General features: G+C 36.6%; 4 protein-coding genes across 9 annotated transcripts in view; 3 read left to right on the forward strand and 1 right to left on the reverse strand.

Annotated features, from left to right (window-relative positions):
• Window positions 1-14,356, reverse strand: part of Trim23 (tripartite motif containing 23) — a 28,275-nt gene extending 13,919 nt beyond the window's left edge. For 2 of the 3 annotated variants that reach the window (XM_034523274.2, XM_034523275.2), the window contains exons 1-6: window positions 14,167-14,326; window positions 10,584-10,746; window positions 5,886-6,007; window positions 3,251-3,529; window positions 2,337-2,519; window positions 868-1,083 (exon numbers count right to left, since the gene is read on the reverse strand). In XM_034523274.2, coding sequence (XP_034379165.1) covers window positions 868-1,083; window positions 2,337-2,519; window positions 3,251-3,529; window positions 5,886-6,007; window positions 10,584-10,746; window positions 14,167-14,247 — 1,044 coding nt within the window. In that variant the 5' untranslated portion in view covers window positions 14,248-14,326. Of the gene's footprint in view, window positions 1-867; window positions 1,084-2,336; window positions 2,520-3,250; window positions 3,530-5,885; window positions 6,008-10,583; window positions 10,747-14,166 lie in introns of all 3 variants that reach the window. The other variant, XM_034523272.2, reaches the window with a different exon arrangement.
• Window positions 8,699-9,130, forward strand: LOC117723741 (protein transport protein Sec61 subunit gamma-like). The gene is made up of 2 exons (XM_034523276.2): window positions 8,699-9,012; window positions 9,045-9,130. The coding sequence occupies exons 1-2, from the start codon at window positions 8,892-8,894 to the stop codon at window positions 9,128-9,130; spliced, it is 207 nt and encodes a 68-aa protein (XP_034379167.1). The 5' UTR covers window positions 8,699-8,891.
• Window positions 14,357-14,851: 495 nt separating the features above from the next.
• Trappc13 (trafficking protein particle complex subunit 13) overlaps window positions 14,852-26,883 on the forward strand; it is a 31,345-nt gene continuing 19,313 nt past the window's right edge. For all 4 annotated transcript variants that reach the window (XM_034523199.2, XM_034523200.2, XM_034523201.2 and 1 more), the window contains exons 1-4: window positions 14,852-14,999; window positions 21,829-21,897; window positions 23,233-23,332; window positions 24,559-24,643. In XM_034523199.2, coding sequence (XP_034379090.1) covers window positions 14,954-14,999; window positions 21,829-21,897; window positions 23,233-23,332; window positions 24,559-24,643 — 300 coding nt within the window. In that variant the 5' untranslated portion in view covers window positions 14,852-14,953. The remainder of the gene's footprint in view (window positions 15,000-21,828; window positions 21,898-23,232; window positions 23,333-24,558; window positions 24,644-26,883) is intronic.
• Shld3 (shieldin complex subunit 3) lies at window positions 14,862-18,318 on the forward strand. The gene is made up of 2 exons (XM_034523205.2): window positions 14,862-14,999; window positions 17,307-18,318. Exon 2 carries the CDS (start codon window positions 17,410-17,412, stop codon window positions 18,175-18,177), a length of 768 nt encoding a protein of 255 aa, XP_034379096.1. The 5' UTR covers window positions 14,862-14,999; window positions 17,307-17,409; the 3' UTR covers window positions 18,178-18,318.

The raw sequence follows: 26,883 nt of genomic DNA on the forward strand, positions 1-26,883 counted from the left end.
AGGGCCCAGTCCATGGTGGGTGGGCCTGGACTGTATAAGGAAAGTAGCTGAGCAAGACGAGGGAAACCACCCCATTGTAGCACTCCTCCACAGTGGCTGCTTCAATTCCTGTCTCCACCTTCTTTCCTTGGCTTCCCTCAACCATGGACTGTTCCCTGTAAGGCAAATAAACCCCTTTCCAGCACCAATATGGTTTCTGTCGGTATTTTTCATAGCAATAAAGAACAAGCTAGAGCCACATCAGTCAATACAACAAGGGCTCAACAAGAAACAAGGCTAATGTAATGAGCTTGTAGGTTCACAAGACTGCAGAGTGAGACTTGTAAGAAAAATTGATTAAAGTTCTAAACTATAATCTGAAATAAGCATAATTATTAGCAACACATCAGTAAAGATATAGATTGCAGTTTTTTAAGAATTCCTAAAGCAATAATTATCCCTATATCACCCACATGTGCCATTTTTGTTAGGACAACCCTGAATCTCATTTACTAAAAAAAGTAAAAAATATGTTAACTAGATAATGAATTAAAGATCCCAAGAGTAAACACTTGAGTTAGACCTTGAAGAAGGAAATTTTCCACTGAAAGAATACACTGTACATTGAAAGATAGAACATGTGCAGATAGATATGGCATGATTAGAGAATGACATTACAGGGTCCTAGAATCAATAGCTTTGTGACAAAAAAATATGGATGGGAAGACACTAATTTGGAACAATTTGAATTTAAAGACCATGTCCTGAGACCAATACTAACACATTCAATAGAACCCAGTCACTAAATTAATAAAAGAGAAGATCATATCTCTGATAACTGTATACCTGACATTAAAAGTACAGCCTAACCACATTTAAATTACTTACCTGCTGCAAAGTCTTTTCGCAATGGAGACAGGCTGTTGAAACCTGGGACAAGAGAATAGTCATGTCCTCCTGTTGCTGCCTAAGCCAAATCAGTTTTTCTCGAACATGGGCATCAACAACACTTAGAGCCATTTCTTCTTGACGACAAAGAGTCTCATGTAAATCAGAAAAGTAAGCTCTGACACATGATCGGGCATTCTCTGCAGTACCTGGGACCTATGAAGACACAGTAAATATTTTTGTTTTCTTTTGTTTTGTTTGTTTTTGTTTTTCGAGACAGGATTTCTCTGTGTAGCCCTGGCTGTCTTGAAACTCACTCTGTAGACCAGGCAGGCCTTGAACTCAGAAATCCACCTGCCTCTGCCTCCCAAGTGCTAGGATTAAAGGCATGTGCCACCACTGCCTAGCACAAGCAAATCTTAGAACAATTAAAACCTTAAATATTTTTATGTAAAATATTAAAATTTAAATATCATATACATCCATATAGACTTTAATCTCCCCATTAGACATTTGTTTAACTATGAGCTTTGAATATTTAACTGTTTATAAATCATATCTAAAGCAAAATGGAATCTAAACCCCAATTTTCCCCATCTCCAAACCTAATTATCTTTATGTCAATAAATAGTGACTTCATCTAAGTTATTCAAGTTAGAGAGAGAGAGAGAGAGAGAGAGAGAGAGAGAGAACAATTTATCCTTAACATCTCTTTTATACTCAATAAATAGTCTTAGCAAATTCTGGTAACTATAATTCTGGTAACTATAAATCATTTCCAGAATCTAGCCATGCTTTACCAGCAAACTGATCCTCACAATCAACTTCTCCTAACTTCTTGACCAACCAAATTACCCACCAAGCAATACTGACATTAATACTATTCTTTAAATCTCAAATCCCTCTTCTTTGTTACTGCTACTCCAGTATTGCAGGACATAAGCATCTCTAACTAGATTATCTCAACTGTGTCTTAATAGGTCTTCCTGTTTCCAAGCTACTTCCCTCCAATTCACTTTCTATATTTAACAGCAACAGTTTTGAATGTAAATGTGATCTTGCTTCTATGTCAATAGTTTCATGGCTCACAATTACTCTGAAGCTGAAGTGCTAAAGTCTGCTGCATGACTAATAGGTTCTGCAATGATTTACTTGGTCTTTAATGCTTCAATTTTTCTTCTTATCAAACCCAGCTCAAACTCCAAACACTCTCAACCCACTCTTCTCTCTGACAGAATTCCTTGAAATCTCAATTTAAACATCTACATGATGAGTTATACCTCTTATATACTATCAAGTATAGTGTATTTTCCCTACCACAAGACACAATTATCAAACTTGAAACTCTCTTATATGTGCAGTGTCCAGGGTAGTACTAACACACGGTAACTGTGCAATACTTACTAGAAGATGCAAAGATGAGAATGAAAAAGGTTAAGAAGATAAAGAGGGAAGAAAAGAATCCATACATGTTCTGTGTGAGCCATTCCAATTCCATCTTCCACTATTTGTTCTCCTCCTTCAATGTGCTGAACAATCCCAATTAATTTTCTGGAATAGTCTGAGATTTCCTCAGTGAAGGTCCGTATGCAGTGAGCCATGTCTAAAATTGATGCTCGGATTTGGTTAGCTTCTGGTTCCAGTACTGAATGCTATAAATACAATGAAATTATAGGAAAGAATTCATAGTTGTATATTATGATTTACAAAACCTACTTAAAACCCTGTCAATATGAAGGCACATCAGTCACCATGGCTTTATAACACATTTCAAATAAGTACAATGTAAGAAGACAAAAAGTACTAACTTATCTTCATTCCTTTTTAAGACACCTATAGTACAAAGAAATCACAAGTTCAAAGTTCATGTATTACTATACAAGAAACCAAAAGATTATCCAAATTATATCATAAGAGTTATATTGTCAAAGCAGTGCTGTGTATTATTATTTATTTATTTATTTATTTATTTTTGGTTTTTCAAGACAGGGTTTCTCTGCATAGCCTTGGCTGTCCTGGAACTCACTCTGTAGACCAGGCTGGCCTCGAACTCAGAAATCCGCCTGCCTCTGCCTCCCAAATGCTGGGATTAAAGGCGTGCGCCACCACTGCCCAGCCCAAGTACTGTGTATTATAAACACATGCACACAAATATAAAGATTTTTTTGTCTCCTGCTGGAAATAATCATGAAGCCTCTCTGAAATTATATCATTCAGAAATTAAAATCCTCAATTTTTTCCATGCTACTGAGACCAACTCATTAATCACTTAACTTTCTTCAAAAGTTAAAGTTTATTTATGTCTTTGAATAAATAAACAGGTCTATGAAAACAAATGAAAGGCTGGTAAAATAACTAGCATCCAACTGAATTAAGTTCATACCTTGTGACCTTGGTGTTTTCCGTATTCTTTGCAGACACAGCACATGAGTGGACTAGTTTGACAACCTTCTTCCAAGCAAACAAACTCAATGGCATGCACCTGGTGCTGACAGCACATGGTTTTCTCATGAGGTTTATCAGCTAGAGGCACGCGCCTATGCTTTGCTAATGTCTTTGTAGAATGAGTAACTTGAGAACACTCTGAGCACAAGTGAGTTGCGCACACAGTGCAATACACGGATGCAACGTGAGCTTCATCTTCATCACAGCGAATGATGCTCTAATAAATAAAAAAGTGATGCCTTAAAACTAAACTCACTCATCAAAACATGGCAAATTTTGAACTACAAAATCCCACAATCTTTTCTACTTAACTTACCAGGCTCATATATGATATTAAAAAAGGAAGTCTGTTAAGTCAATCATTCCAAATAAAAACAAAGAAGGGATTGAATGAAGAAAACCCAAGTAGGCAAAGCAAAATGGTCTTCAAAATATGTGGCTTCTAGAGCCAAATGGAGTTCTGGAAACTGTAATCCATGATGCAGCAACGCATTACAAACAGAAGGAAGGCACAGAAAACAACCAGCTACAGCTTAATCAACAAATCAGCTGGATACAGCTTAGCTGGTTGGTCCCAGAGACATTTAACCAATCAAAGTCCAACTTTAATTAAACTATGCTTAAACCCTATGTTCGTTTGGTCTGTTGGACCCAGAACATTCAATATACATCTATGGCCTTACACAAATTTTTTATAATAATGAAAATATACTGGTAAGTGTAAAGGCCATGTGCCACCTATCCACCTAAAAACTATTTATTATTTCAGTAAGGTAAGAAGCCATTTCTGAGACTGATTATTAACACGGGATATGATTTGGAGGCAAAAATAAATTCTTATGAATAGCCTTTTAACCCCTAGTGCTGAGTTGAATCAGAACCTTATAAATGCCAAACAGGCTGCCATTGAACTACATACAAAAACATCTTATAGATTCACAGATAGTGCAAAGATCTCTTCCATCAAATTTTCAGAAGTAGTAGAAGGAAGCACCGAAACAGTCTTTAAGACAGACTTTAGTTATTTGCCATGAGTATGCATAAAAAGAAAATCAGCACTATGGTGTCTAAATAACCTGATACTAAGGTATGCAGCTATGAAAATTTTGAAAATACTAGATACTCTGACTTAAGATATCAAGTTCTGATCTCAATAGATTTTGAGATATGAATTATATTTTTCCCAAATATATACAAGTACATTCTAATAGTTCCACAGGTGAATGGATTACAATCAGAACTAAAAACCATAGATTTAGAAAAGAATAAGCCCTTTATGTCAGCTGGTAAATATTATTTTAATTTTCTTTAAGTGTCAAAAAGTGTTTTGTTTGTTTGTGGTCCTGGTGCTCAAACCCAGGGCTTCTTCCATAGTAACCAAGTACTCTACACTGAACCATACAAAGCCTTTAGAAAAGGCATTGGAAGTATGTAAAATAACGTTGTGGATAATAAGGAATGCTTTGAAAACTTATGCATATTAGAAAGCAATAATTGGCAAAGGAAACAGTTTGTGTATTTTTCTTGAAATAATAGATAGTACAAAAATAATACCATTTATTGTCAAATTAAATTTTAAAATGACCCAAAGATTGAAACAATTTATTTTGCAATAATAATGTGTATTTGTACCATTAAAGTCTTATATCTTCTGTTTTCTAGACTTTACAAATAACTTATGACATCAACAGTACATAATATTCCAATGTTTTTAAAATAAAGGTGAAAGATACAACATATGAAACACCTGAAAAGATTTTACAGATGAGTAATGCTTCAATTCAAAAATCATCTTTGTAATTCATTTTAAATAGAAAGAAACCACCAAAGGGAAGTTGTAATCAATCTGTTGAAGTTTTCTCTTCTTAAATCAAATATGCAGTTTTTAAAGTCCAAAACTAGCACTATTAACAGTTACTTACTTCAAGGATTTTCCTATGCAGCAATCTTTCATTTGTTCAATAAGCTGTGCAGACACTTCTTAAAATGCTAACAATGTGCTGTCCCTTGTCGATGGATCATCTGGGCACTACTGATCAGATATCTGCTTGTCAGGATAACATACTTTTTTTTTTTAACCACTTAACTTTTTTTCTTATTGTTTTGAAAATATTTAATAGTAGCCACTTCCTCAGACTTCATTGTTACATTTAAACTAGTTCTGCTCTAAACTGAATGGTCTCTCATAACGTTTGTCTGTGTTTGCTTTACTTTGCTGTTAAGGTTCAGTTTGAATTTTTCTGTACTAATATAGATTAAATATTTCTCTTACTTTCTTACAATGTCCTACCTTAAAGGTTTTTTCTTATACATAACTAAACTATGATAAGGGAAGAGTTTGTCATAAAGCAGACTAGGCAAAGAACTTCAACAAATTTAATTTCTGGTTTTTTGGTTTTTTTGTTTTGTTTTGTTTTGAGAACAGTGGACACTTTAGAATTCAAATGTAATAAAAACCTGTGTTTCTAAAACCTCATAGATAGAGCACATAAGGTAATACTGTACAAGTATTGGAAAATGTTTTAGGATTAAAAAAATCTTGTAGTAAAAATTTCAACAAGTTCCATCAGTACCTCTCCAGATATCCCAATGGCTTCTTCTGCAGCTCCATACTGACCAATATGTCCATTTTGCAAACGTTCTAAAAGCTCCAGTAAAGCAAAGTTTTTTTTCAAACCCCAGACACCTGAGTCTCCTAGAACAGATATGAAAATAAAAGTAAATTAACAAAATAGAAATTTACCCAATTTACCTCATACCTTAAGATTAATTTATAACACATAGTTCAGTCACTAATAATATCTAAAAGCTGCCAGGAAAGGGGCTTGTTAATATTACCAAAGAACTTCTCAGCACTACAGGTAGACAAATACCTTACAGACTTTATTTCACTTTTACTATATAAATGAAAACAAGTATTTCAATATTTTTCAAATATTACTTTACAGCCACCTACAGTAACGAAATATATATATATATATACATATATATATATATATATATAACAATCCAGGAATGCATGCACAATACATAAACACACACACACACACACACACACACACACACCAAAAAAATAAAGGTCCACAAACTAGGGTCTAGGGAGATGGCTTAGTCAGAGTTCAGGTCCCCCAAATCCACATAAACACAAGTGGGTATGGTGACTCATAATTCTAGCATTAAAAAGTAAAGACAGGATCTCTGGAGCAAGCAGTAGCAAGGCCATCTACATTCGGGAAGATAGAAATGCACAGTCATACATATGAATACATATACAACAATAAATGCCACATATACATTAAGAGATTTTTTTTTTTAAAACTTGACCAACTAATACATTTACAGCAGTGTGCAAAAACACTGCTGTGTTTTGCTCTATTTCTTTTTAAAGTTATTATAGGGGGAAGAAGTTTAGCTCAGTAGCAGAGTATGTACTTAGCATGTACAAGGACGTAGGCTGAATCCACAGTATACATACACATTTCTTTTTAAAGATATCATAGAAGTGAGTTTGGCTCAATGGCATGTGCAAGGCCCTGGGTTATACACACACACACAGTGGGGGTAAGGAGGAACAACCTATTGAAAACCAATTATTTCATGACCACAAAAATAAGCTACAATCACATTTATAAATTACTGTATAAATATTATGGACATAAAAAATTTCGTCTTTAAGTAAACTGTATCTAAAAGAATTAATGATTCCCCACCCTTTCTTTAACCTGTGGCTACATCAGTGACTACATAAATTCCTCATTGTGGGGGCTGAATAGATGCTTGTGTGGTTAAGAGCATTAGCTTCTTTTACAAAGGATCCAGATTTGACTTCTAACACTCACATGGTGTTTCACAAGTACCTGCAATTCTAATTCTGAGGAACCTAACACCAACTTCTGGCTTCTGAAGATACTAGGTGATATACAGATGCAGGCAAAGTAACCATATACATAAAATAAAAATAATTTTAATTAAAAAATGACTCATCATAAGCTTCAGAACAAAGCAAGAGAATGAGCCCTCTTAGACAGGCCTCTAGAAAGGTTTGAGTAAAAACAGACAGTTCCTTTATCCAAAACTGAACACATAAGTACATGCACATAATCATGCACACACATGCAAACACCCACTGTTTTGAGCCTACAAAAAATAGCCAAATCATTCAGCAATTAGCATCTGTTAAGTTTCCACAGCACGACTGCTACCTGATATTGCTGCCATCTAGAAAGTGTTTGTTAATAAAATGAAAATGTAAAAGATAACACTGACATGGTCACCAGGTTCCTCGCCTGTTTGTCATCTTTTTTTTTCCTTAGAAACAAACCAAAAACATTCTCTGTTTTTTTTAAATGAAGCTATGTCTATCCCTCCTCTTTTCTGTAACATCTTTTCTCAATTAGCACTACACAGAGCACTCAAGCAAGCCTTCCTCAGCTTGGCTGCCCCTCTGCAAGGTCTCTCCCTTATTTCTACATGTCCCATGTACTTTACAAACTGACGTCCATCTACTCCATATGTATAAACATTTAAGCATTCAGAACAACCATTTAAAAATATGGCCTTGAAAATTTTTCAAAAATTCAGTCATTATGTAAGGAACACAAAAACTCCCAGGAGTACCTAACAATATTATAGCTGTAAAACAAAAATAAAACTCTACAAGTTTATGTTTTTAAGAAACCACAGACTTGTGTTGTTGGGGCAGATGAGAAAGTTCTGTTGCCCACGATGCATGCTCAAGAAGACTGAGCATCCAATCATGTAGACCACCTCAACTGTTACAAAAGCAAACATTTACCTCAGATCATCGTCAATCTTAAAAGCCTTTATCTAGAAGTTGACAGTTGACACTTAATTTCTGCTTACATTTCAATAGTTAAATTGAAACATCATAGTCACCTAATTGTTAGAGGATAGGGATGTACAATTTACCATGGGGACAAAAAGAATATAGCCAGAAATATTACTCATCAGAAGTAACAAATGATTGGATCAGAGAAGGGCTCAGATTAGGAACTGATAACAGTCAGAGCAGTTTCCTTCTAGAAGCAGGAACTGCAAATAACCTACTCATATTTTTCTCAAAAATTTGCAGTATATAAACCATATATATATGTACACACACACACAAATATATTATTTCTATAATACAAATACTAAGCCTTTAAAAATTGGAAGCTAATAACTGAAAGTCACTAACATATTCCACAAATGAATCACAGTTAAATGAACCCACAAGGTACAGTCACTACCATCTTCACTCAAGCCACAGTTGGCTGCTCTAATGTTGGTATGACTCGCTCTTCATTTCAACCTGACACATGACTAACTGCCCTGTCATATACTCCCATACTTTGGTATTACAGAGAAGGTAGAGGGCTCTCCCAAAGGGTCTACCATACATTTGCAAAACACTACCATTTCTACATGTCTACTTGTATGTGAAGGAATGGTATGTTATTTCAACTACAGAATATAAAAGTCAAGTGAATGAACCTTAAAACAGAGACATCTCTTCCACCACGATTACTCTGTGGCTTATATAGTAGGTTAATATTATCTGTGTCAGCCATACCACAAACATGAATCAGGTAATGCAGTTTGTTGAGCCAAGTCGGCAGTTTATAAAGGACTCAACTCAGCTGGTTAAAAGATGTACCAATCCCAACAGAAAAAAATTCCCGACGGTCACCACGGCAGACGGTCACCACGGCAGATGGTCACCACAGCCTCAGAGATCGGATTTGCTATCATGGGACTCACTGGCTTCTCTGTGAAACTCATCCCTATCCCTGTTAGTAACATTCTTGTGGATGGCTGAGTCCTTTCTCATGGGATGAGTGAACCAATCAGGGTGACAACCTCATTGAATAAAACATTGCCTGGATGTTTTGTGTTTTTGTTTCTTTCGACCTTCCTATGAGGTTTTCTATTTCTAAACTAAAATAATTTCAAAATAAACACTTTTTCCATAACAAAAAAAATTATTATCTGTGTCATATCAAAAAAATTATTATCTGTGTCATATCATTAGTGTTTGCATTAGCTTTCTAGCAAATAAAGACAGCCATAACCTAAGAAAACATGTCACACCATATTTCTTAGTATTTTAAAGCCTAAAAAAAGAGACACCCTTGCTTCCTTTTATATAGGTGGATAAATTACTCAAATTTTGACATATAGTATGACTACATTAGTCTTTTTAAGTTTATGCTATTTTCTGTGTGTGGATACGTGTGTGTGCGCACACAAATCCACACACATATATATAAAGGTGCCACAGAACAAGTATGGCAGTCAGAGGACAACTTGCAGGAGTCAGTTCATTCCTTTCTCCAGCCCTGGTCTTAAGTACTGATAAACACCTGGGGGCAAAATCAGCCTTAAAAACTATTTTGGAGAAAATTCTTTCATCTTACAGATTAAATTTAAGAATTTACATTAAACTGTGAAATAACTGTTCAAATGTTAATGTTGTACTTTCTAAATCTGGGCCAGTGAGATAGATCCTTGGATAAAGGGATCTTCTGCCAAACTTGACAACTTGATTTGGGTAAACATACATACATACACACACACACACACACACACACACACACTCACACACTTTTAAATTTTAAAATATGTCAACACCAATTCTAAAGTAGTTGTAAACGCATGCAAGGACCTAGCAGGCCATGGTGGTGCACACCTTTAATTCAGGACTGGAGAGCTAGAAACAGACAGATCTGAGTCAAGGCCAGTCTGGTCCACAAACCAAGTTTCAGGACAGCCAGAGCTATATAGAGAAACCCTATTTCAAAGAAAGGAAGGAAGGAAGGGAGGGAGGAAGGGAGGGAGGAAGGGAGGGAGGAAGGGAGGGAGGGAGGAAGGGAGGGAGGAAGGGAGGGAGGAAGGGAGGGAGGGAAGATATTGAGTCAAATGACTTTATATTTTGACTACCTTTCATTAAAAAAAAAACAAGTTTTGTATTCAGAACATTAGTAGGACTTAACCTGTGATGAATCAAGTATCTTCATTTCTTTGAATGAGGTAACATATATTTCTGATACTTCTTGAAGCTTTTTGTATTAGGTATAGAATATGGAAGTCTCAGATTTCCACTGAGAACTAAGAGAGGGCTAGCTCACATTTAGGATCTCACTGACCTTAATAGAATCTCAGATTTTGAAAGCTCTTTGGAACGTAACATAAAGAGTCAAGTGTAAGAAACTGTTTTCTGTGACATTTGTGTTTGAGTAATTTTTCACTTTAACCTCATATAATTTTCCTACCTAGGTCTGTTACTTGTCGATCAAATGGGCAACGTATTGCTCTTCCATGCAGAGGCAAGCGAGTAAGACAGTCATGACAGACTGTGTGGCCACAAAGGAGGAGTCGAGGAACTTTATCTCCTTGCAAAGAGAAAACATCTTCACAAACCCCACACTCCAGAACCTGTACGTGAAACAGAAACAAGTGGCCTGTAAAAACTACTGAAACAGTATTCAAATATTTTAGATTTAAAAACAACTGGCCTAGTACACTGAATCAACCTCATTACTTTACTCCTCCATGGGAAAAAAACAAGTTATAAAATGTTAAATCACATCTTCACTCATTTCCATTTGACAGACCCTGCCAAAGTGAAACCTTCTTGAAATACTTACATTGCAAATTAACATAATTATAACATAATCTAATCTTCTGAAAACTGAATACGTAACAATTTATAATTCTACTGAAACCCCAAATTAACAGTCATTTCATTTTGCTTTTATTTTCTTTTTTAAAAGGTGTTTAGAGATTTATTTTTATTTTGTGCTTGGGTATTTTGCCTGCATGTATGGTGCATCATGCTAACGAAGTGCCCACAGAAGTCAAGAAAGGGCATCAGGTCTCCTGGAACTAGAGTTACCGATGGTTGTAAGCTACCACGTAGGTACTAGGAATCAACCCCCAGTCCTTAAAAAGAGTAGTCAGTACTCTCAACAGCTTCCTATCTCTCTACAACTTGTTTTATTTTCTCGTAAATGACATTTCACTGAGTACCTCTGGATGCACCTTAGAAGCAGCCTCCAACTTATAGTGATGTTTCTGCTTCTGGCCCCCAAAGACTACTATAGGAGATGCCACTATATCCAGCTAAACTACCATTGATTTCAACAAAATAATCTAAAATGTGTTTAGGAATGACAATCACTTTTCTAAACTATAAAAAACTTGTAAGAAAGTTTCCAAGGAATTTCAAGTATCTTCTAGATTTCACAAAAATGAATGGAAAGGCAAAAACAAAAATTAACTGAAAATTAAATTTCAATTCCTATTCCTACTGATGAAGTAGCTCTGACTTAGAGGTATTTATCTATCTAGTTGTAATCACAGGTATATGATATACTGAAAGACAGTGAGAAAGAAAAGCTCTGAGAACTGGCACACTCTGACTCTCAGGTCTATGGGCTAATATTTTATGTAGAGTTGCAAACTGTAATTATAACAATATAGCATTTTCAGTGGTTTTACAACTATCTCTTTGTGTTGTTTTAAAAATAATCACAATGAATGGCTTCACTGGCTACCATTCTCTTGCTTCACTGCCATACCTCTAAATCCCCTATGCTCCCCGTGTAGGCAGCACAGGACCACTTGGTTCTGTGGTTGGTGGGTCTTCATTCCTTCTTTATGCTAATCAAACATCTAAACATTTACCTGATTTACTTTTTTAAAGTTTTTATATTCATAAACCAAAAAAAAAAAAATCCCAAGTAGCATATCTCTTGGCCTACCAATCTCTCACTGCAACTGAACTGATTACATTATTCTCCAGGCTTCCATGCACTCTGAATATCTATCTGCCTGTCTGACCCAAATACTTCAGTTCTTTAATGTATCAGCCTGTCTTTCCCTATTAGAACAAGAGTGCAGAACAATACACTCCCAATACAAAGCACCTACATGCTTATGTAAAATAAAATCCAACAAAATAAAGTTAAAAAACAATTCAAGCCACCAAACACACACAACAGAAAATTAAAAAGTAGAAAATTTAGACTGGAAATCTCATTAGACACATTGCAATTTTAAACTTGATCCTCTAATACAGTTAGACTTAGAAATTGAGGTGCAAACATCTTTTACTATAATTAACTGGTAATTCATAGTTACCTCACATACTGTTAATAATTCAAAAGAAACTTAAATGTGATATAATTCACAGGAAAAAAGGAGACAAATGAAATATCTGCTTAATGTATAAAGAAAACTTATATTAAGAGTTCAGTCTAACTCATTAAAGTCCAAAGAATAACTACATCAAGATATTTTTTCAAAAAGTTGTTAATGCTTTGTATTAATAAAAGTACAGGAAAACATTGACTGAAACAAAAAATTTATTGAGTAATAATAGCATCTATGGACACAATTTAGCAGTACTTAAGGAACTTATTCTAAACTACATCATACATACATGACAAAATGCCAATGTTTTCTTCCTTCTTGCTGTTGCTGTCTCTGCTGCTGGGAAATCTCAGGATCCTGCACATGTCAGGTAACTACTGAATCGAACCCCCAGCCCACGTAAGACAAAATCAAAGCACTGTCTGCATCATTAAATCATTAAAAACAAGATCCATATAAACACTAAATTGAAAGATAAATTATAGTGCATTCATATGCCATAACTACAACTATTAAGGTTTATATGTATATATGCAGAATATCATATGCATAAAGTAAAAAGAAAGGAGAATTATGACATGATATTCCAATTATGGAAAAAAAATGACAAAATATTCTGCAGGTATTCCCATTTGGCAAAAGCACAAATCAAAATATTAAATCTCAAACACAAAACATGCTTAATGAGGGCTCCTCTACATTTCATTAATATAAAAAGTTAACTGATTCACCACCAATAAAAAATGACTGATAATAAATTGTAGGCATAAATTCCTCAAAAACAGCCCTTTGCTAGAGAGAAAGAGAGAGAGAGAGACCATTTAATGAGTTAAACTGTACCAACCAGACTTGGTTCACTGTTATAAATCCAAGTGTACATTAAAATGACTTCTGGGAATTTAAAAAATGTCCTGAAGTCAACCCACTCAGAAAGAATTGTTTAATCTCTTGGCTACAGATAGTCGTCTAATTTACTCCCTAAACCACATTCCCCTATTACAGATCTGTTATATAGATCTGTTACAGTGGGTGGGAAATGATCTTCACATACTTGCACTTAATTTTTTAGTAAATGTAGCTAGTAAATATACGGTAGAATCTTCTAACCAGAGAGTACTCCATATATCTAGTGTTAAAGCCCAACTGTGCTGCAGTTGGAGAATTTACAAGTTTTCATTACTATTCAGAGGCAAGGGGCAGCTGTGCAGTGTTGAAAGGCAGACGGTGACAACTAGTAAACTCTGGGCCGTTAGCACATACTACATTAACTTAAACCTAGGGTTCCTCCCATGTAAAATGCGAATTAACATCTGCCTTTTAAGTAGGTATTAGCGAGCTGGAACATCTACTATACTACTTGTCTATTGTAATGAGTGTTTAATACAACTAAGTCAAGTAATGCCTGTTGAGGCATCACTAGAAACAGACTAGGGGAAAGACCAAATCGAGGTCAACTTTCACAGGCCCACGCGATGCTTTTCACAAACAGCCCCACGGACGACGTTGACACGCAGAGTTAGAAGACCAGGCAACTTCAGCTCCGCTGGGCAAGGACCGCGGAGGGGCAGGAAAGGCTTGTAACGCCCACCGGAGGCCGCGCATCCCGCCCGGCCAAGCCTGGGCCGCACAGTCGCGGCCAGGTCTCCAGGACGAACTGAAGGGAGGCCGCAGGTGGAGAACAGAGCACGCAAGTTCCCTCACCTTCACCACAGCTGTCCCCCGGCTGCCCTGCCGGCCACTGTCTACTCCGGCTCCGGGCTTGTTTACAGCAAGGGCAGCCATCCTGGAAGGAGCAGCGCCACAGCTGCAGTAGAGCCTTTAACTGAGAGGAGGGGGTTGAGCGACCTACCCAGAAGCCTCGGCGCATGACGCCCTCGCGCATGCGCAGGACAGATGGGGAGCCGTTCCGCCTCTTCTGACCTTTTTCTCTTCCGTCACTCATTGGTTGTATGGCTTGCGCGTGCGCACTGATTTTCATGAAGGAGTAATGGAGAGGATTTATTTTTTTAAGTATGGAACATAAATAAAATTTTCTGGTGAAAATGACATTCTTGTAACAATATTTTTCTCTGGAACTGAAACGAATTAGAATAAAGGAGAGAGCTACATGAGCCCTGCCCCTGCGTACACCGGGAAATTTGTATAAAAGGAACTACAACTCCCAGCATGCCATTACAGTATCTCCCTCCCCCACCCCAACCGGGCTGTGTAAGCTTTTCGGAAGCCGCGTATTGTCAGCACGAAGTGGATCATTGTAGTCCACCTGAGTGGTTGAGGAAAATGTGTAATCCTGAAGGAATGGCCTTGGTAAAAAGATCCCACTGGGGCCGTAAGGGATTTAATGAAAAGAGAATTTAAGTTCTCAAGAGCAGAAAGAAGTTGGGCGTGCGTTTGAAGCCTGATCTTCCGGGTCTTGTGCTTTGCACTTTCCTTCCAGACCTGGTGAAACTTCAGCCTGGGTAGGCTGAGATCAGAAGTGCCCGTCAAGATGGAAGTGAATCCCCCCAAACAGGAGCACCTGCTGGCGCTAAAAGGTAAACTATTGCTAACCTGAGTCTCTTTTCTCTGTTATTTGCCTGTACCCTCACTATTTGAAGGATCGTAGGCCTTGTCCCTAAACCCGGCACTCGCCTTCCTGCTCCTCCTGTAATGAAATGTAAACCTAAGCTCTGAGGTCTCTGCTACCGCAGCGACCACATTTTATCCGCAGAAGCTTACGCCTCGACCCTGCCGCAGATCTCTGTGAACCAGCATAAATTTCAGCTGGCATTTAATTTTTTTTTTTTTTTCGAAAAATTACTCCTTTATCTGTCCATGTCGCAGGGATGAAGTTACCAGGTTTGAGCTTGTCTGTAGATAGTGTAGCACAATAATGCCAAGGATTTGAAATAAATGGAACTACATCTAATACTTCTTACATTTGTTGAAATATACTGCAAATTAATTCACACTGTAGCATCATGTTTGTGGGAAACTTGTCTAAAATATCTTATCAACTTTAATTTTCTATACGTGGCAGGCAGTTTTAATGATTTAATTTGACCAAAAAAAAAAAAAAAAAAAGCTAGGAAGTCAGATTTTCCTTCAATAACCTTTTATTTAAAAATATTTTCAGCCTTATTTTGTGTTTGCTACTGCCACGATGCACTTTTTTTCCTTTTGGGATGTGCAGTTATTAACAGTGGCTTGCACTGATGGGGAGAAATGCTTACAAGACATATGAACTGGATGGAACTGCACTTACCTTCTTCAAGGCATCCCTTTTGATGTACTCGATATTCCTTTCCCATTCTCTGTGAGCTACGTACACATCTTACATTCCAGAAGCTCACCAGTTCTATTGATAACACACAATCATGTTTTGATTTCTGCAGTTAATACGACTGTCTCTGAATGTGGAACTAAGAAAGTTTGCAACATTGAGCAATAGGAGACCTGTAGGCTTCCACGTGATCTAGACTACAATAGGTTATATGTATTTGAAAGGAACTTACTGTATATTCATTATCTCAATATTATATCTAGTGTGTGGGCTAGATAGTACTACTTATCTTTTAAGGTCTAGCAACTTTTCCAAGATAACATATCTAGTAAGAGATTAAGGCAATAGTTCAACAAGGCCTGCCTCATCTAAGATATTCTTTCCTCCTGGCAAACGAAACGGCCTTTTCATAGATTGTGATGATTTCTATATGAAATCATACTTAAACATACTTAAAACAATTACATGAGTTGCTAAGTGTGATTTCACACAACTTAGAAACTACCAAAAATTCCAGTGGTGGGAAGTTTTGATTGTTATTATTCTTTATTTTTAGAAACACAAGAAGCCTATTGAATTGACCTCAAACTCTCAGTGTAGCTGAAAATGACCTAGCGTTCCTGGTCCCCTTCCCTCCACCTTCCAGATGCTCAGATCACAGATGTATACCACTATACCCAATTTATGGGATGCTGGGATTTGAACCCAGGGCTTTGTGCGTGCTAGGCAAGCACTCTACTGACTGAGCTACATCCTCACTCCCATTTGTTTTTCTTGAAATGAAAATATTTTTTTTAAGCTAGTAATTTTGAGCAGGGCAAGGTCGTGCTCCTTTTTAATCCCAGCAGAGGGGAAGCAGAAGCAGGTAGATCCTAGTCTCTATAATGAGTCAGGACAGCCAGAGTTTCATGGTAAAACCCTGGCTCAAACTAAAACAAAACAAAAAGAAACCTAAGAATTTCATTTTTCTTAATTTTAAAATCACAATTTTTTAAAAACTTTTTTAGACGACAACTTCTATTTATATGGATGTTTTGCCTACATGTTTGTCTGTACAATGTATTTCTGTATGTATACCGTGTGTGTCTCTGTGTGTGTCCCATGAAGGCCAGAAGAGACTGTCAGCTGGTGTAATGGATGGTCATGAACCATCTTGTGGGTTCAGGGAAGTGAGCCAGAGTCCTCTGGAAGTGTTCTTAACCACTGAGCCATCTCTCCATCTCCCCCTCCCCCCAGTTTGAAATATTGCATTATGTGGAAGAATTACCAAATTTTTGTTTCTCTCATGGCTTTAAGACTGTGAATACAATCATGTTAATGATAATATTTCAAAATCCTATATATCCATTTAGTCAAACATGTTGACTATCAACATTTTCAGGTAGGTATAATCTTCATCCCAATCTCAGTCAGATACCTTCCTGTTGTGAGAAAAAGTTCTCAAGTGTGTGAGTCACATCTGCCATAGCACTTAGTTAAAGTACCATCTGGGAAATGGATTTTGGTTTCTCCGTCTCCCTGCCTATCATATACAGGCTGTCCCTACCAAATCTTATTTTTTGCAATACTTCTACTTTAGGTCCTGTTTCTTCTGATTTGACAAGAAAGACAATTTTGTAATAATAAATTACATTCTAGCTCTGAAGAATTCAGCTAAGAAATTTGCTCTTCATTAAGAGTTAATGGATTGCTGCAGAATGACTACTGAAGTAATATTACATTATCGACCATATGAAAATGATCCCAGACTGCTGGCAAAGATTGCAGAAAATGTAATTCAAGACTTTCCTATTCACCCGCTATCAAGATTTATTCCTTGGTTCCCACACAATGAGTCCAAACTTCCACTCAAGCCTAAAAAATTACCACCAGTAATTTCTGAAGAGGCTGCTGAGAACGTGAAGCAGTACTTAGACATTTCAGAACCTAGTGTGAAATCACAGAGCTATGATTGCACAGTAGATCTTTTGGAGTTTCAACCTAGCTCAGAAATGCAGCACTTCATCCAGTCACACACACTGAAGGAACAGACTAATTCAGCAAATTTGGATAAGAATTCAGGAAAAGAAAAACAGCTCAAGAAAAGATCCTGGAGTGTTTCACTTGCCAGCAAACATTGTCCAAAAAAGATTTTTCCTTTGTCTAGAAAATTGCAAGCTACTTTAAAGACACTACATTTGCACTCCCTTCATAGAGCAAGATGGACTTTAGAATACAGTGTTTGCAACAACCAGACTCTGGAAGACATTTGGACAAAACTCAATCACCTTATCAGACACAATGAGCTTCCTTCTTGTAATGCTAACATCCAGAGACAGTTAGGCCAAATATGGGTGTTCTGTGATATTAAGTACTGTGAATATGTAGGAAATCTTCTTAAAGAAAGATTATCTCTTATTGGGAAAATTAATTTATTTGTACATAAATACGGTGTTATTTTTAATATGTAATAAATTTTGATTATCAGGAAAAATATTCTGAATGAAATGAATATGGACTGAAATTGTGAAATGAATAAATTTTATTGATCATTACATTTTTAATGACTTTTAAATTTTGATGCTTTTTTATAGTGTGAAGAAATAATTGTGTAATATATGTACAATTTGTATCCAGTATATAAATATCACATAATTCAAAGGCTTGTCAATCAAATCAGGGACATTCCAGATTATGTTTACTAGCATTCTTCTAAGTGAACTTTAATTATTGTTTGTACTAAAATCGAAAGTAAGTGTTCTAACCTTTAGCCAATTGATTTGAGTTCAAATGAATGGTTTTATTTTAATGAATCCTTAAAAATCCTTATTTACCTAAATATAATATGAGCTGTGTGTAAAATTAAAAGTCTTATCATGGTATGTCTGATTTTCTATTTTTCATGATTTATTATAATGTTGCCAATCAAGAGTTAAAAGTTTGAAACTCATCACTTCTTGTGATAGTTTTATTATTTTAAAAGGATTATAACAACTAAGAATATAAATTACAATGAGATTGTAAACAGGGTTTTTTTTTTTTTTTTTTTTTTTTTTTTTTTTGGTTTTTCAAGACAGGGTTTCTCTGTATAGCCTTGGCTGTCCTGGAACTCACTCTGTAGACCAGGCTGGCCTCGAACTCAGAAATCCGCCTGCCTCTGCCTCCCAAGTGCTGGGATTAAAGGTGTGCGGCCCCAATAAACAGTTTTTAAATCCAAGAATTAAAAGGAGCTTCTTTGTTTTCATATGTGGAAGATTTGAAATTTTCTGATCTCCACATGAATTGCTGAATCTCAGATTCTCTGAAAAGCAATGAAAGTAAAAACATAGTAATTGGCAGGCAGAGATAGTGTCCTCCTTTAATCCCAGCACTTGAGAAGTAGAGGCATCTTTGTGAGTCCTAGGCCAGCCTTGTTTACAGAGTGTGTTCCAGGGCTACACAGAGAAACCCTGTCTCAAAACAAAACGGAAGGGTGAAGTTAAAGGTTATTTTGCTTCATAGTCATTCTAAAGAAGAAAAGGTTCATTTTCCACTTACCTAGACAATACTTAAGGTATTATCAAGACCTGACAACTTAGAATTCACTGTTATTTCCTAAAAATGTTTTATTTTTAATTACATATATGTCTTGTGTGTTTGCATGTGAGTGCACATGCCATTGTGCATATATGGAGGTCAGAGAACAACCTGCAGAAATTGGTTAGTTCTTTCTTCCTACCATGTAGGTCCTGGGACTTGAACTCAGGTCATTGTGTGCTTTTATCTACTGAACTCCTTGTCTAGTTCTCTAGAAGCCTTTTAAAACATCTGTCATATCGAGCTGGAGAGATGGCTCAGCGGTTAAGAGCACGGACTGCTCTTCCAGAGGTCCTGAGTTCAATTCCCAGCAACCACATGGTGGCTCACAGCCATCTGTAATGGGATCTGATGCCCTCTTCTGGTGTGTCTGAAGAGAGCTATAGTGTACTCACATACATATAATAAATAAATAAATAAATAAATAAATCTTAAAAAATAAAGATGTCAGATCTTTGAACTTAGTACTTCATGTAGATCCCTGGGGCTGGGTGACTCTTGCCATTAGCTTCTATCATTAACCTCCCTTCCCTTTTAGCCACACATAGAACATGCTAGGGAAACAAAGATAAGGGTAGAAAAATAAATCAGAGAAAGCCTTTGGAAAAATGCAGCCACACTTACTCTCTAGGAAAGAGGCAGACAGTAGATATAGAGAGAAAGCTAAGATGCAGTAATCCAAGTTACAAGCTTTGGTTTGTTCCTTTGAACTTTGACCTGGTCTTAGACAAATCTAACTTCAATTGCCCAACTTAACAAATAACAGGTATGGATTTTGTGGTTTTTTTGGTTTTTGAATTTTTGAACCAGTGACTTACTTTAAAGCATAGATATAAAATTACTACCCAATAACTACTACTTCCTTTTAGTGTCTCTGTAAATGTTTCCTGTGTGTGTGCACATCTCAGGCATCAGCTACCTTGGTTTGTTTTTGGTTTGTTTGCTTTGCTTTTATGGAGACAGAGTCTCTCTGACCTGGAGCTTGTCATGTAGGCTGGGGTAAGCAGGCCAGCCGGCCCCAAGGATCCAGATGTCACTACCACACCCAGCTTTTCTTCCTTGGCTTCTGAGATCTAACTCAAGTCCTCATGCTAGTACACAAGCACTTTACCAAGTGATCGTCTTCTAACCCAGGGCCAGAGTTTCTTAAGTCTTCCTTTTGTAGGTAGTTTGCTCTTTTGTACATAAAGTCTTCAGTTTTTAAGATCCATTAATTAATTATAGGATATGAGATGGTTTTAAGTATGCCTTTGATACTGGCACATTTTATTTTGTTGTCTAGAAAAGTGCATTGAAACCTTAGTTTATTTAAAAGCTCAAGGAGAGCTAGGCATGGTGCATACCGTTAATCCCACCACTGGGGAGGCAGAGTTAGGTGGATCTCTGGGTTCCAGTATAACCTGAGCTGCTAGTGAGACATATCTCAGGCACCAAAGGGATGAACTGGGGGTTAGTGACTTGTGGTTATAATAGGACTTGAAAGACTGAGGCAGGAGAGCCGAAGTTCAAGGCTAGCCTGAACTTCATGGCACATTCCAGGTCATCTTGGGCTATGATGTGAGACCTTGTCCCAAAACTTCCAAACATTCTGCTTGCCCAGTACATGTTTCACAAATGTGCACTTAGGCAGTACATACAGCTGTAGTCCATGCCTGTAACCCGATACTCAGCCAAGACTGGGAGAGAGAGGATATGAGCCCAGATAGGCTCCATAAAACAATCTCTGGAATCAAATCTAAAAAACAAAAGAAAACAAAAAAAAAAAAAAACGGGCTTTAAATTTTAGCTAGTTAAGAAGGCTACCTTTTGTGTACCTCTCTCAGGGTAGCTATTAATCTTCATGTTATAGTTAATAATTTTAACTGGTTTCTTTTTTTTTTTTTTCTACTTAAAAGTAAGAATGGAGGCAGAAGAGGTTGCTCAGAGGTTAAGAGCACATTGCTCTTGCATAGGAACCAGATTCTGTTACGGGGGCTCAGAGGACCTCGTGACTTCCTCTGACCAGGAACGCACATGGTACACATATACACATCCAGGCAAAACACTCATGCCAGAAAAAAAAAAAAAAAATCTTTAAAAAAAAAGTTAAGACTGAAGGTTGGAGACACCAACACCATGTCTTGAGCTAGTTAACACAGGAATGGAGTCCTGCTTGAATTCCCTGGGATATTTTTAATAAGACAGTTCACCCTTGTGACCCCAAGTTTACAATCAACTGTTTGGGGGATATGTTTAAACAGTATGAAGTCACCCTGTTTCTAGTTTAGGTTCTGCCACTGGCGTATTTTGCTGTAAATAATGTTTAATGTGCAAAATTACCTTCAGTAGGCATTCTCAGCCTCGTATGTATAATGTAGATAATATTTATAATGTTAGTACTTAGAATTCTCAGCCTTGTATGTATAATGGAAATAACATGTATAGCGTTAGTACTTATATTTAGTATTAAAACTCAGTTATATTAATATGAACTTGATGAATACTGTGCACTTGGCTTGAATATTAACCCTAAACAATTTGAACATTTTGTCTCTTTTAATTGACAGTGATGCGATTGACTAAACCTACCTTGTTCACCAATATTCCTGTAACGTGTGAAGAGAAGGACTTACCTGGTATGTAAAGCAAAGTTGGAACTTGAGTTACCCACACTATTTTGGAAGATGCTTATCATTGCCAGTCTTATGCTAACTGTTGAATAATAATGTGTTGCCGGTATTTATATATTTTGAAGGTGGTCGTCTGAAAGATTGGGCTCCTTTATAATCTACAATTCAAGATGATATCTTTTGATAACATGAGACTTTTAGTTTAAGATACATTCATATTTCTATCACAATGTTCTCTGAGTCCTCAAATATGCCTTAGCATTCTATTTAGAATTATTGGTGTTTCTACACTGCATTTTATGTCTTACGACCTTCAGAAATGAAGTATTCTATAAGACCAGTTTTGGTTTTCTTTTGTTTTTTTTGATTGGTTTATTTGTTGCTTTGTTTTTTTGGAACAGGGCCTCACTACACATATCCTAAGGTGTCTTGAATTCTTGGTTCACCTGTCTCAACCTGGCAGTGTTGTGATTACAGGCATTCACCATGTAACCAGAATATTCTGATATGAATTGTGTGATACTACAGATAAGAAATGACATTTTTCATTGTATTGTATATTGAATTTTAATATTATAACTCAAGAATGAGTGTAAATATTATATCTCAGTTTTTGTTTTTGACACAGAGACTCATATATCCCAGACTGGCCTGGAACTCATATAGCTGAAACTGACCCCAAATTGTAAACCAATTTTGCCTCCCACTTCTAAGTCCTAGGATTTCAGGCTTGCATCACTACACCCAGTTGTATCTGTTTTGGAAAAGTTAGAAATTAAAATTTTAAAAATTTTAAAAAGAAATCTGACACCCTTCTCACCCCACTGCCCAGGTGCTAGGGTTCAATCCAGGGCCTTATTGTTTTGGTTTAGAGATAAAAAGAGCACTCAGCCCAAGCAAATCTGAATTGAGAATATGTAATAAGCCAGCTGGCGACTGCCGGAGAGAGACACTTCTCATGGAGCATCCTCAAATTTATATTATAGGGAGCGTTTAAAGGCAAAAAACTACATCATATTTGACAGTTGCAAGGGGAACTAAAACAAGCAGTTTAACAGAGCCAGAACATGCGGTTAGCTGGCGCAGTTCAACCCTGAGTTTCTAGAACAGGTTTGGGGACATTCCCATGGGACTTTTCACAGCAGGTATAAAAAAAGGGAAGGTCAGTTTCAGGTTAAATCAAAGATGGCTCCAGGAAAGATAAGATTGAAGAAGCTTTTCCCCCATTGGATTATGAATACTAGGCTCTCCCACTGTGCTGCCCACTGGTTCCTAGTTCTTTACATAAGTAAACTTTGCTTTAAAGGTAGGTGTCAGAGTTTTGTTTTTCTCTTCTTACAGGTGATCTCTTTAACCAGTTAATGAAAGATGATCCTTCAACTGTAAATGGTGCAGAGATTTTAATGTTGGGAGAAATGTTGACTTTACCCCAAAATTTCGGGTAAGAATGATCGATTTACATAAGATATTCTGCAGTCCCCAAAAACTGTTACATCAAGTTTGTATATAGAGTGGGAAAGTGTGGCTTGTACAATAAGTAGTAAAAACATACAAATTGCTCTTGATTCTATTTTATTTTAATTAGAAAAGCAATGTAGAACAGAATCAGTAATGGTTCTAATATGATGATAGCATGTTAGCTTTGTTCTTTGGGTTGTGGCATGAGTTTTGTGCATGCTAGGTATGTGTTCTACCACAGCACTGTCAACATGCCCCCAGGTCTCGGTCTTATACTGGCAGTGACTCTGTGTGCCTTTAGTTACACTAATCAACGTAGCTGTCATTTTCAAAGCCCCTCTTTCTGGGCCTCATTCACACCCCTCTCTTTACAGAAGATATCAGACTTACTAGCTAGTCAGAAACTCTTAAGTGTTTTTATTTCTTTTCTTATCCTTTATTAGCAATGAATTTAACTAAGATTTGAGGCAAAAAAAAAAAAAAGAAAGAAAGGAACTTTTTGGGGTTTGATACAGTGGTTTTTGTTTTGTTTTATTAAGCTTACAGGATGTGATCATAACCCAGTGTCTTTCAAACTTGGAAATATATTGATGAAAAACTATTAAAGTTATATAGAATGAGGGGCTGCAGAGATGGCTCAGTCATTATGAGCACAGGCTGTTCTTCCAGAGTAAGAAATAGTTACAGGCAAAATATGCATGCACATAAAAGTTAATACAATACAGAAAGTTAATACAATATTTTTAAAAAGCTATATCGTATAAAGCCAGTAGTCATTTTATTAGGAAAATTAATGGCTAAGTTCTCCAAGATGAATGAACTTGTAACTTATAGATTCAGAGCATAAGTTATTTTAAAAATGAAAATTACATTTTCTAGTGTATTCAGATATAAATCTTCTGACAGTGCAGCTCTGATGACTGTGGCCATAGTTTCCAGGATGGCCAGAAACTTGGGTAGCAGTTGACAACTGTATTATATTGTATGTAATTGCACTCTCACTCTGAAGTGCAGGGGGTAATGAAGGAGCAGCCTAAGGAAAATGAAGGATACTGAATACTTCCTCGACCCTAAAACAAAGGACACTGGAGAAAGACTTCCCTGACCCTTCAGTAAACTTTCTTCCACCTGAAAATCTTCCTTGAAAACTTGCATGGTTTCCTTAAGGACTGAATGAGTTTCTGATTACAATGCTGTTTCATTTCATAGGAATATATTTTTAGGAGAGACCTTTTCCAGTTATATCAGTGTTCACAATGACAGCAATCAAGTTGTAAAAGATATATTGGTGAAGGTGAGTGACACATTTATTTGCAAAGCATTTTATTTGGATAAGTTTTATTTCTGTTGAACTTGGCAACCTCATTAAGATGCTTGGTTAATACTAAAATTTTTAAATGTCACTAACAAACACTGATGATTATCTAACAGACCCAAATTTAGGGAATTCACATAAACATTTTCCTTCTCTAGGTTTCTGGTAGCTTAGATGAGAAAATGCCTATTAGGCTAAATAATAGTTGCAGTGTTTGCATGACTAACATAACAGTACTTGAGAGGCTTAGGAAGTTTGCCACAAGTCATTCTCTAGTTGCAGACAGATATGGTGGAGGAGAGGAACATAAGGGAGTCTTAGAAGATGGGCAGGACTCAGAGGAAGAATATAGGACAGAGGGAGACTGTCGTGTGCATGCTGTTAGCGGAAAATAAAGTCTCATGTGTCAGGTCTGGTGGGAAAGATGTCTACTGCAGTGTATTGAAAGCCAGGCTAAGATTTTAGCAAACAATAAAAAAAACTTTTTCAAACGTAGGCTCTGGGCTTTTCCTAGAAGTAGTCAGTCAGCTTGTGTTAGAAAGGCTGGCAGCATCACCATGTAGAATACTTTATAGGAAATGGTCCAGTTAGAAGACTCTTGAAGTAGTTGAGAAATGAAAAGCTAGAATTTGCAAGTCCCTTCACAACTTGAAATGTTTTCAAAAGAGAAAGAGCTTAGATAAAGGAAGTAGGGGCTGGAGAGATGGCTTAGTGGTTAAGAGCACTGACCACTCTTCCTGAGGTCCTGAGTTCAATTCCCAGCAACCACATAGTAACTCACAGCCATCTATAAGGGGATATGATGTCCTCTTCTGGTGTGTCTGAAGACAGCGACATTGTACTAATATAAATAAAATAATTTTTAAAAAAAGAAACGAAGATAAATGAAGTAAAATTTTGCTACGTGGATGAATGGGTGGAGAAATATGTCCCCTGTAAAGAGAAGATATTTCCATCATTTGCAGGAGAGTGACTGAAACTAGAGATCACCCTGTAAAAAGAGATGAGAAACTGCATGTTTTCACTCCTCTGCAGAATTTAGACTTAAAAATGATATGACGTGTGTGCGCATCCGTGTGTGTGCCCACATAGATATAATATGAAACTCGACAGCCCACTAAGGAGGGAGGGAAGGAGAGGAATAAGCAAAAGGACAATAGAAAAAGGAAAAATTACATATTTCATGTTCATCTCATACACTGAACACAAGTTTTAAATGATACATATGAGACATGGAAATGGCAGAGGGGCCTATTTTTAATCCAGTGTGAGGGGAAGGGGGACAAGGGAATTGATGCGAGTGCAGATATGAACAAAATTAGTGATGTACATGTATGAAAATATCATACACCTGCTATTTGTATCCTTACTTAAATTAATTTTACAAAAATTTAAAAGAATATGGAGAGAAGTTAATTCAAGGCTTTCAACAGGGAATTTGGATTATAATTAGAGTCATCTCTCTTTTGTTAAGAGAACTCTTAGCTGCAGTGACTTTAAAGATTAGCTATGGTTTGAAAGTTAGAAAGGATCCCGGAAAATACATATTTCAAGCCTCACATATCCAACTTCAGAAGGTAGATATAAATATGTGTGTCAGCTATGGACAGGTCTAGCCTTTCATCAGAGTAAGTTCTGGTAGAGTACACAGCCTATTTAATAAGACTTAAACTAAGTGCGGATTTTGTTGGTTTTGTTCTGTTTTGTATCAAATGATTGAAAAGAAACAACATTCTATAATATGTAGAAACCTTATGAAATTCAAACTTAAATGTCTGTAACTGAAGTTTCTTGACAGGACCACACCTGTGACAAATCCCAGCTACAATGTACGGTCTGTAGTTGTAGTAGAGACTGTGGCCTGAAAAATCTACAATATGTGTTACATGGCCTCACAAAGAGGACATTTTCAGCCTCTACGTCATTGTCTTTCTTGGTACCTCTCTGAAAAGCAGAAACTCCACAGAGCCAGGGATTTGGTCTGGTTTATTGTCTGGTAGATTTTCAACTCCTAGAATAGGCTCTGACATGTAATAGGTATTAGGAATAAATAAAATTTCAGAATACCATTATTAATAATGTGAAAAAAGAGAAGTACTCAGTCATACACAAGGTGGTTATGGTAAATGATAGTTAAAAATGACAGATGAACTTAGCCAGCGATCTCATTGTTATAGGTGAGAAAGCCAATGCAGCTGAGTAATGTCTTTCCCCATGTT

Source organism: Arvicanthis niloticus, chromosome 19 (genome assembly GCF_011762505.2).
Source record: "Arvicanthis niloticus isolate mArvNil1 chromosome 19, mArvNil1.pat.X, whole genome shotgun sequence".
Classification (NCBI taxonomy): Eukaryota; Metazoa; Chordata; class Mammalia; order Rodentia; family Muridae; genus Arvicanthis; species Arvicanthis niloticus.

Bases quoted from the DNA above. Each gene is read 5' to 3' on its own strand.
- LOC117723741 (XM_034523276.2), top strand. From the start codon at position 8,892: ATGAATCAGGTAATGCAGTTTGTTGAGCCAAGTCGGCAGTTTATAAAG. The intron at 9,013-9,044 runs GTCACCACGGCA...CCACAGCCTCAG, and splicing joins GACGGTCACCACGGCAGACG to AGATCGGATTTGCTATCATG.
- Shld3 (XM_034523205.2), top strand. From the start codon at position 17,410: ATGGATTGCTGCAGAATGACTACTGAAGTAATATTACATTATCGACCA.